The sequence below is a fragment of the Lagopus leucura genome, unplaced genomic scaffold (genome assembly GCF_019238085.1).
Source record: "Lagopus leucura isolate 7727_CA_CO unplaced genomic scaffold, USGS_WTPT01 Super-Scaffold_739, whole genome shotgun sequence".
NCBI lineage: Eukaryota > Metazoa > Chordata > Aves > Galliformes > Phasianidae > Lagopus > Lagopus leucura.
Window position 1 is genome coordinate 22,539,100 of NW_024962255.1, and position 9,374 is coordinate 22,548,473.

Here is a 9,374-nt window from a genome sequence, read left to right on the forward strand (position 1 = left end):
TTTTATTTTATTTTATTTTATTTTATTTTATTTTATTTTATTTTATTTAGTTAAGATCTGGTGAGAGAAACAGGGGTGTGAGAAGAGGAAAGCTGGGTTGGGGAGCAGGGAGGGGTGCTACACTGCGCTGCTGTTTGGAAGGGAAAGAACAGCTGCCATCTGAGGGCTTGCACACTCACCCACATGTGATTTCAAAGTGAAGTGGAGTACTGTTTGACCCTGCTGCTCACTGCTACCCCCTCATTCCAGGTTCCCAGAGGGACAAGGACAGCAAGGCTAAAATGAAGGACTGACTTTAGGGACAGTCATATTTTAATTCCTAGTAGCATTTTATCACTGGGGAAAGAGTTGAATTCTGCCCTAAGAAATCCCCAGGGGCCCAAATCTGGTCCAAGCTTGCTCCCCTGGCAGGTGGAAGGGTGACACAACTGGGCATGGCCAACCCATCACTCTAGCAATATCAGTGCCTTGGACTCTACAGAACTGTGCCAGGGTGTTGTTTCCATCATGTCCCACTAGTGGCCCAAGGGAGACTAAGGGGAGGTCCATGGGCTGGAAATCCCCCACTGACGTGGCAGTGCCCGTGTCTGTAAAGGTTCTACGGGGCTGGATGGGGTAGGATGAAGAAAAGGAAGGCTGGGGAAATAGTACAAAAAGAAGTGAGGTGGAAGAAGTGTGGGGGGAGCAGCCTGGCAGCACACAAAGTTGAAAGAGATGATGGGCAAATTCTGGCAGTGCCTCCCGCTCCTCATCTCGGTACTGCTTTTGCAAGGGGTGGGAATATTAGTTTTTAATTAATTTCCTCACTGCCGTTGTTGGAAGAGGAGGAGGGAGGGGGATCACCTTCAGAAAAGAAATACAAATAACTGCTTTAACAGGAAACTTTTGCTGCTGTAATTTATTGGAAGCCGAAATGAGCTCCGATTACATTATCCACCCGCACTGTGCCGGCACCGCGTACTTCGGATATTGCGCTATAATCCAATGACTGCTCCTGAATTATTAACAGCCAGTTGTTATTAGAAGAAGTTGCCTGCCTTATTTCCGCCATTCTCCTCCCGCGCCCGCCCGCCCCCGCCCGGCCGCCCTATATTAAGTTTCAATTGATTCCCCACATCTCCTCCTGCCCCCCAAAAAAGGGCCTTCGTCTCCTTCAGAGCTGCCACACACGTTACATAGATTTGGCAGCCCTGTGAATTATTCACGCGTGCCGGGAGCGGAGGAGATATTACAGCTCTCGGAGGAGCCAGAGCGGTTCGGCTGTCACAGCCCCATGTCGCTGTCCCCCCCGGCCAACAAAGTTTTGTCCAGAGCCAAATCACGGGGGGGGGGGGGAACCCCTGTGCTGTCCTCATCTGGAGGAAGTGGTCCCGTCTGCTCTGTCTCGGGATGGAGAAGGGACGAGCGCACCCATCGAAATACTAAAAAATAAAATACATCAAGTTCTCGCCTCGCCGGGCCACGGATAGGCACGTCGTGGCTGTTCTTCCTGGGAGCCTGCGTCCTACAGGATTGCTGGGTCTGCAAATGAAAATACTGGAGTTAAAAAGAACAAAAACGCACCGAGCTGCTTCCCTCCATGCGGCGGCTGCAGGAGGGCCCCATCCCGCTGCTCCCCGGCCGGGTGAGAGCCCGTGTCCAAAGAGAGCGGCCCACAGCGCCCGCTGCTCCTCACAGAGCCCCCCCGATGGAGGGTCCGTCGCTGCACTAAAGGCGGGGTCTGCGCTGATCCCCAACATCTGAGGTTGGAAAACCGCCCGACCCCGTGCAAGGTGACAGGAGGAGGTGGATGCGTCTCGGGAGTTGCGTTAGTTTTGTGTTTGTGTCTGATTTGCGAGAGCTAGGGTCCCCTATTTTTCCTTGCCCCAGGTCCTAGGCACCCTGCCCGGGAGCACCCCCGCTTATCGCTGCTCCGGCTCTTGCTCAAATGCATAGGGCGGCCGTGCCCAGCTCCCCTCACGGGTTTCAGAAACAAGTTGTAAACAAGGCGGGCGGGGGGGGACCGCACCTCGCAGCTCCTCCTGCCTCGACGCCTCTGCCTCTCCCTGGCAGTCGTTTTGTAAACGAAATGACAGAGCTGTTACCCCTTCTCCGCTCTGTGCGGTGGTTCCGGGGCTGAGGGTTTCTTCCCCTGCGAGTGGGCTCGGGCAGAGCTTCGCCCCGCGCTCCGCACCCCCTCCAGTGTCCCGCATCGCGACCCCGGAGGAGCGCGGCTTTGGCCGCTTCCCGGGGCCGGGCAGGGCCGTGTGCGGGAGCCGCGCTGCAGCCGGGCCGGGCCGGGCGCGCTGCCTCTGGCCCCAACTCCTCGGGCGGCTGCGGGCGCTCGGGTCACATTTATTTTTGGTGCAGCGAAGTTTTTTTCCCCCCACAAGGGAAAGAGTTTGCGAGGGGAGGAAAGAGCGGACGACAGCTACAAAACGACCTCCGCAGATCGGCTGCCCCGAGGGGCTTCTCCCCAGATCCACCGAGCTCCCTGGGCCCCCCTCACCCCCTCCCCAGCAGAGGCGGGCACCGGCGGGTGCGCACCTAGAGGGGGTTGTTTTCTGATGGGATCGACGACGGAGAAGCGTTCCCTCCTCTTCCGGACTCGCAGCCCCAAAAGTAGGGGAGGGGGCTTCGAGAAACCCCTCTCCCCCTCCCCCCGGCCCAACCTCCACCCATCCCCCGGCTATTTTCTCGGATCCCGACTCTCCAGCCCTGCCCCGTGCGGGATGCTGTGCCAGGACTCCGCTCTCGCTGTCAGCCCGAGGGCACGGAGCTGCTTCTCCCCGCGCTGCTAACAGGGAGCAACGCGTTTCGGGCACTCAAAGAGGGCAAGCATAACTGGGAGCCGTGCACGGCTCAGCTATGTCGGGAAAGGAGGTGTCATTTGTACGCAGTTACTTTGGTGATCAACACTTGAATGATTTATGCCGCCCGCTTTAATTCTAGCGCTGTGACATTTTCCTGGACAAAAGCGGGCCGAGCGCAGCCAAAGCCGAGCAGCCCCCGCAGAGCCGCTCCGCGCAACGCTCTTGGGGGAAGGGGAGAGGAGGGGGGAGGGACCTCGCTGCTACCCCAAAACCCTCAAGGAGCTGCGCCTCCAGAGGTGCCCACTCGGAGCCGAGGGGTTCCACGCGTCCTCAGGAGTCTCGGCTTTTCTGCTCCGCGGAAAGGCCGCTGCTGCCCTCGCATTTCTCCTCTGGAGAAAGGCAAAGTCCTGGCGCGGCACCTCCCCGACGGCTCCGGAGACCCCCTGGGAACCCCCAGCCCCGCTTCCCTCTCAGCCCCAAACTTTTCCAGGAGGAGCCTGGTGGCGAGTCCCTCCTAGGCACAGTCGAGGGCAGGGGTGTGAAATTCTCCCATTGAGGGCGTTTTTCTGCGAACGGCCCCAAAATGAGGAGAGAAGAGCCGCCGTCGTGTCGGGCAGGAGGAGAGCCCGAAGGATGAGAAGTTTGGAGCAGGCGGCAGGATTCGCCCCGGGCTGCTCGCGGAGGGGGGGGAGACGCTATGGGGCTGCGGGGTGCGGAGGGTCTCTAATTCGGGGCCAGTTCCCAATCGGACTGCTAAAATAAAATAAGATAAATTTCAGTGCAGAGATGTGCTGCTGAGCTGTTCCGCTAAGCCAGGGCAGGGGCAACCCGGTTTGTCCGTCCGTCCCCTCGTTTTTGGCCACCCCCGGAGAGCAGATACGGGGTCTCTGTACGGATTTGAGAGAGCTGCAGCGATGGCAAAAAGGAGCGCAGGGGACAAACCAACACCATCAAAGGGTCTGCAGCCGAGAGCGCAGCGGACAGGGGTCTGTCGGGCCCCGCCGGGGGAGTGGCGTCGGACCCCATCCCAGATGTCCTATTCCCAGCGGTGTGATATTTTGGGGGGGGAGGTCGAGGAGAAGGGCAGGCGCAAGGCCTGAGCTGAGCTGAGCTCCTCGCACAGCGCCCGAGCTCTGCCACCGTCTGCCAGGGACAGGCAAACGAACAGGGACCCCCTCGGCCCCACGAACCTGCCCTGAGGCTGCCGCCCGCCCCCCGCGCTCCACCCGTTTTGATTCTGCTGGAATCCAAAATAAATAAATAAATAAATAAATAAAAATTAAAAAAAAAAAAAAAAAAAAGAAGAAGTGGGGAGCACTCAAATCTCTGCCTCCAACTCGGGCAGAGAAGGGGAGATGCGGAGTGTGGGCCCTGCAGGAAAACCCGGAATCTTTGCATCTCTTCGCAGTTACCAGCACAGTTTGTCCCCTGCCCTGGGTTCCCCCCCTTCCCCTCCCCCATTCATTTTTTCCCCCCCATCCTTAAAAAATAAAATAAATTAAATAAAATCTCGTTTCTGTAATTATAACACCAGCACCCCCGGCTGAGTTCTCAATAAAACCCGGATCCTGACATAAAACGCCACGCTGGAAAATAATGCGAGGGGACACAAGGGAGAGGAGGAAAGTCTCTAATTGGTTAAAATATGTTTAAATCACTTCATAAAACCCAAGCAATGCGAAGCAAATAATCTACCTAGCAAAGCAAAGAAGCCCGGCGATTTAGAATCAGTGTAATTCGCTCCCCCCCCGACCGGCTCCCCCCCAGCTCCTCGCAGTATTTGATATGATGAATAACCCAATATAGGCCTTTAAAAATAGGTCACTGCATAAAGAGACTCCCAGAGAGCCATAAAAAATGGGAAGAGGGCGCTTTAAGGAGAGAAGCCATTTGCTTCTTTTGTGCTTGTTTGGTACCTACAGCGGCCTGGGAGTCGCCAGCCGGGATGAGGAGGGAAAGTCGGGGCCGGAGCCGGCGTTGGGATCTCCTCCCGCAGCGCCCGGACCCCCCCGTCGAGCCGCGGGTTGCGTGCGGAGAGAACTGCGGACATTTGCCCCCGTTGCCCCCCCCCCCCCCTCCATGGGCCGGCCGTCCCCCCTCCGTCCCCGTGCTTTGTCTCCTGGCCCTATAACAAATTACCATCCCTCCCCTCACGGGAGCCTCCAAACAGCTGGAGAGACCGCAGCCCCACACGCAGAAACTTCCAGTGGGGGTCCGAGCCCCCACGGCCCCGCGCCCCGCTCTGGTGTAGGGAGCCGGGAAACAGCAGCACCACCGATGCGGCGGTGTTCGGGTTTCGTTGGAAAGGAAAGGACTGCCTTACCTGGAGACACGTTCTCCCCTTCTTCCCCTCACTAAAACAGCACAAGGGCTCCGGGTTGAACCGGAGAGAGACGTTTGAAATAAAGTAGAAGCCGAGATTTAGAGGAGGGAGAAACAGAAAAAAAGAAAAAAAAAAATCTCAATTAAAAATAATAATAGTAATAATAAAGTAAAATAATTTTTGAAAAGACGCCTCCGTATTTTGTTTTGTTATTATTATTATTCACTGTGCCGTATTACCCCGATGCAATAAAGGCTGCTTTGTAATGTAATTTAAAAATATATATGTCCTAACAAATAGCAGGGCCCGAATATGACAAGTGCATTCAGCATTATAATTCAACCGGGCTCCACCTCCATACCGCCTCCTAATTAATGGGTCTCCGAACTTGCAAAAGCCTGCATTGGACAGAGCGGGAGAGAGCGAGCGAGAGAGAGAGAGGGCGAAAAGTGTCATTGAAGATAATTGATTACCTCCCAATCAACAATAACTTGTTAGCAATAGTCAATTACCCCGTCTCTTCTCGCCTCTTTCCCCCCGGTCCGAGGGCTCGGTGCGAGGGCTGCTCTGCCCCTCTTCGAAGTCTTCTTTTTTTTAGACATTTCTATGTATCTTTTTTTATTTTTCATTTTTATTTTTTAATTTTTGATTACGTGCCGGGGAGGTGAGGGACCGGCCCCCGGGGGGGGAGGAATCCTCCCTTTTTCCTGGGGGGGAGGGCAGGGAAAGTGCAGCGATTTGGGGTGTTTCTTAAAATAGCAGCCGGGAAGAGGAAGAGAGAGAGGAGGGAGAGAGAGAGAGAAGAGAGAGAAGAGAGAGAGTGAGGAGAGAGAGAGAGAGAGAGGGAAAAAATCCGCTCCCGAAGCCCCGGGACAGAGGCGCGGCGCGACCACCTCCGGCGCGGGACCGACGGCCGCTCAGCTCCGCGCTCCGCTCCCCGCGGCCGCCCCCCTTCCCCCCCCCGACGTGGCCGCGGCCGGACCCGGAGCTGCGCTTCAACTTTTGCTCGCCGCCTCCCAGAGCTCTTCTCCCCGCGGCAGCGCATCCCCGGAGCGGGTGGGGAAGGCAGCCCCGCGCCGCCCGGCCCCACCATGACTTCCAAAGAAGAAGCCAAACCTTCCTCGGGGGAAGAACGACGGAGGAGCCCTTTGGATCACCTCCCGCCTCCGGCTAACTCCAACAAACCCCTCACCCCTTTCAGCATCGAGGACATCCTCAACAAGCCGTCGGTGCGGAGGAGTTACGCGCTGTGCGGGACGGCCCACCTGCTGTCCGCCGCCGAGAAGCACCCCGCGGCCGGGCTGCCGCTTTCGGGCCGGGCGCTGCTCTCACAGACGTCGCCGCTGTGCGCCCTGGAGGAGCTGGCCAGCAAAACCTTCAAGGGGCTGGAAGTCAGCGTGCTGCAGGCGGCCGAAGGTAAGGCGAGGACGGGGTGCGGGGGTCCCGTCGGGGGGCGGCGGTGCGTGCAGCCGAGGGCGCGCGGAGAGGAGAAGGGGATCCGGGAGGGCCGGGGAAGGGGGGGGGGGATTGTTCGTGGCGAGGTGGCAATGTGACGGCTCGTCGGCAGGAAGGGACGGGATGACGATCTTCGGGCAGCGGCAGACGCCGAAGAAGCGTCGGAAGTCTCGGACGGCCTTCACCAACCACCAGATCTACGAGCTGGAGAAGCGTTTCCTCTACCAAAAATACCTGTCGCCGGCGGACCGGGACCAGATCGCCCAGCAGCTGGGGCTCACCAACGCCCAGGTCATCACCTGGTTCCAGAACCGCCGCGCCAAGCTCAAACGCGACCTGGAGGAGATGAAGGCCGACGTGGAGTCGGCCAAGAAGCTGGGCCCCAACCCCGCCGTGGACATCGTGGCCTTGGCCGAGCTGGAGCCCAGCGCCGAGGGCCGGGGCAAAGCGCGGCCCGGTTCCCCGCCGCCCCCCCCCCGCCGCCCGGGATCCCGGCGCCCCGCCGCCGCCCCGCCCCGCCTCGCCCCCCACGGAGCGGCCCCGCAGCCGCCGGGACAGCGAGGAGGAGGAGGACGAGGAGGAGGAGGACGTGGAGATCGACGTGGATGACTGAGGGGCGGCCGGCGGGCCTCCCACCTCCCCCCCCGCGCCCCCCAGCCCCGGCCCGTCGCCCCGCTCTCCCCCCACACGCACCCCCGTCAAATCGAGAGCTCCAACCCGGCACCCCCGGGCCGGGCCGGGCCGGGCCGGGCCGCTTCTCTCCTCGGTCACAGCAATAAGCGGCTGCGCTCACCCACACCGCCAAACCGTAGGGCTCAGAGTCGGTCTGTCCCTCCGCCCGTACATCTTCGGAATGGTGCAATTACGGACGGCTTCTGTATAAATATTTAAACGTATATATTGGATTTCTTTTTCCTCCTTCCCCCTTCTTTTCGAGGTTTCGGTTACGATTTCTTTTTGTACCAGCTAACCACGGGCATTCTTTCATCCATAACCCGGCGCCAAGCCGAGTTCTGGGCGCCGAAACGAGCCACGTTCGGGGAAATTTCGGTGATCCTTAACCCGGCGACTGCACAAAATTCGCGACTTCTCCTTCCTTGCATGTCTCAAATGTGCACGAATCGATTTGATGCTTTTTTTTTTTTTCCCCCTTAGAAAAAAAAGCATTTTTTTTCCCCTTCGCAATTTTGGGAACTTGGGGACGGGTTATAACGCAAGCTGAATACTATAATCCTTTCTTTTCCTTTTTCATTTTTCCCCTAGAGCATAGATTTGCCCCCCGTGCGATTTCTGCCTCGTTTTACCCATTAAAGGCTATTTTTACCGTTTTTTTTTCCTGCTATCGCTGTGCTTTTGTGAAAAAGCTGCCTTTCGTATTTTTGATATGAAGGTGGTAAGAAACGAAACAAAGCAAAACAAAATAAAAAAAAAAAAAGAAAAGAAAAGAAAATAATAATTAAAAAAAATCCTAGAATTATTTTTTACTCTTTTTAGAAATTTTTCTGCATGCTCCGGAAATAAAAAGGGCGAACCCCGAGATCGATACATTTAAATATTACGCTGTAAATTAAAATAAAATGTACAGATTTAAGATCTGGGTTTATTTTTTTTCCCCCCTTTTTTCTTTCGTTTGAATTGTACAAACCCGACAGGCCTGCTATTTAAGTTCCGATAGGGACAGTGTCGCTTTATTTACCGTCTCTTAGAATTGTACAGATAGCTCTTTTTTTTTTTTTCTTTTTTCCTTTTTTTTTTTTTTTTTTTTTTCCGATACAATAAAATCTTTACCATTTTAATACACTCCCGACGTCCTTCTTTGCGAGCTGAACCCCCCGGAACCCTCACCCCGTTCTCATTTCGATTTCCCTGAGCCGCAGCACCCGCGGGGAAGGAAGGAGCACCTGAGAGAACTTCCAGCCTTCGGGCTCCTTTTTCTTCCTCTCCTTCTCCCCGAGCCCGGCGCTGCCGCTCCGTCCCCGCCGCGGGGCCGAGCGCCGCGCACCTCCGCACCCCCCGACGGCCGAAGCAGAGGGGAAAGGAAGGGGGGGAAAAGGGGAGGGGAGGGCCGCCCCCACCTGCCGGGACAAAGGCTGTGCGGCCGGGGGGAGCCGCCCGCCGCCGGCCTGAAGCTGCGCGACTGCGGGGCGCGGGGCTGGGAAATGGGCCCGGTACCCCTTAACCCCCTCCTTTTCTTTCTCCCTCTCTCTTTTCTTTTTTTTTCTTCTCTCTTTTCTTTCATTTTATTTCTTTTCTTTTTTCTTTTCCTTCCTCCCCGCTCCCCGTTTTTTTTTTTTTTCCTTTCTTCTTTTTTTTTTTTCTTCTTTTTCCTTTCTCTTTTCTTATTTATTTCCCCTCCTCCGAAATGAAGCCCCTTCCCCTATTTGGCACCGTGACCCTCCTTTGCAGGCTCACATCGCGCGTTTCTCCCTATTCTTCGCAAAATTTATGTGAGAAAGACAAATCTGGTGTACAGTGGCACGGCTCCGCCGAGCAGTGCCCGGATAGCACGGGGCTGCTTTGCTTTGCGGGCTGGGTTGGTCTTTTTTTTTTTTTTTTCGGTCCAGTTTCTCCGAGGCTAAATAAATCTTTCTCCTCTTTGAGAATGGATGGGGTTGTAATTTTTAGCGTAAAGCATGAAAACTGGGGACAAATGAGCCCTCTTCTCTGAAGTGACAAGCGACAATGGAGCATATACAGCCTCCTGCGGTTCGCCATGCTGAAACAAGCGTGCCCCTCCGCAGCACAGAGAAGGCGAGCGCTTGGAGACCATATGGTTTTTGAATTTTCTTCACAATTTCCAGACA

The 9,374-nt window shown here is 56.1% G+C and overlaps 1 protein-coding gene across 1 annotated transcript; it reads left to right on the forward strand.

Moving 5' to 3' along the window:
* The first annotated feature begins 6,083 nt into the window (after window positions 1–6,083).
* LBX1 (ladybird homeobox 1) lies at window positions 6,084–7,183 on the forward strand. The gene is given in 3 exon segments (XM_042863276.1): window positions 6,084–6,531; window positions 6,683–7,034; window positions 7,036–7,183. Coding segments are annotated over 3 exon segments (825 nt in total). The 5' UTR covers window positions 6,084–6,206.
* The last annotated feature ends 2,191 nt before the right edge of the window (window positions 7,184–9,374 follow it).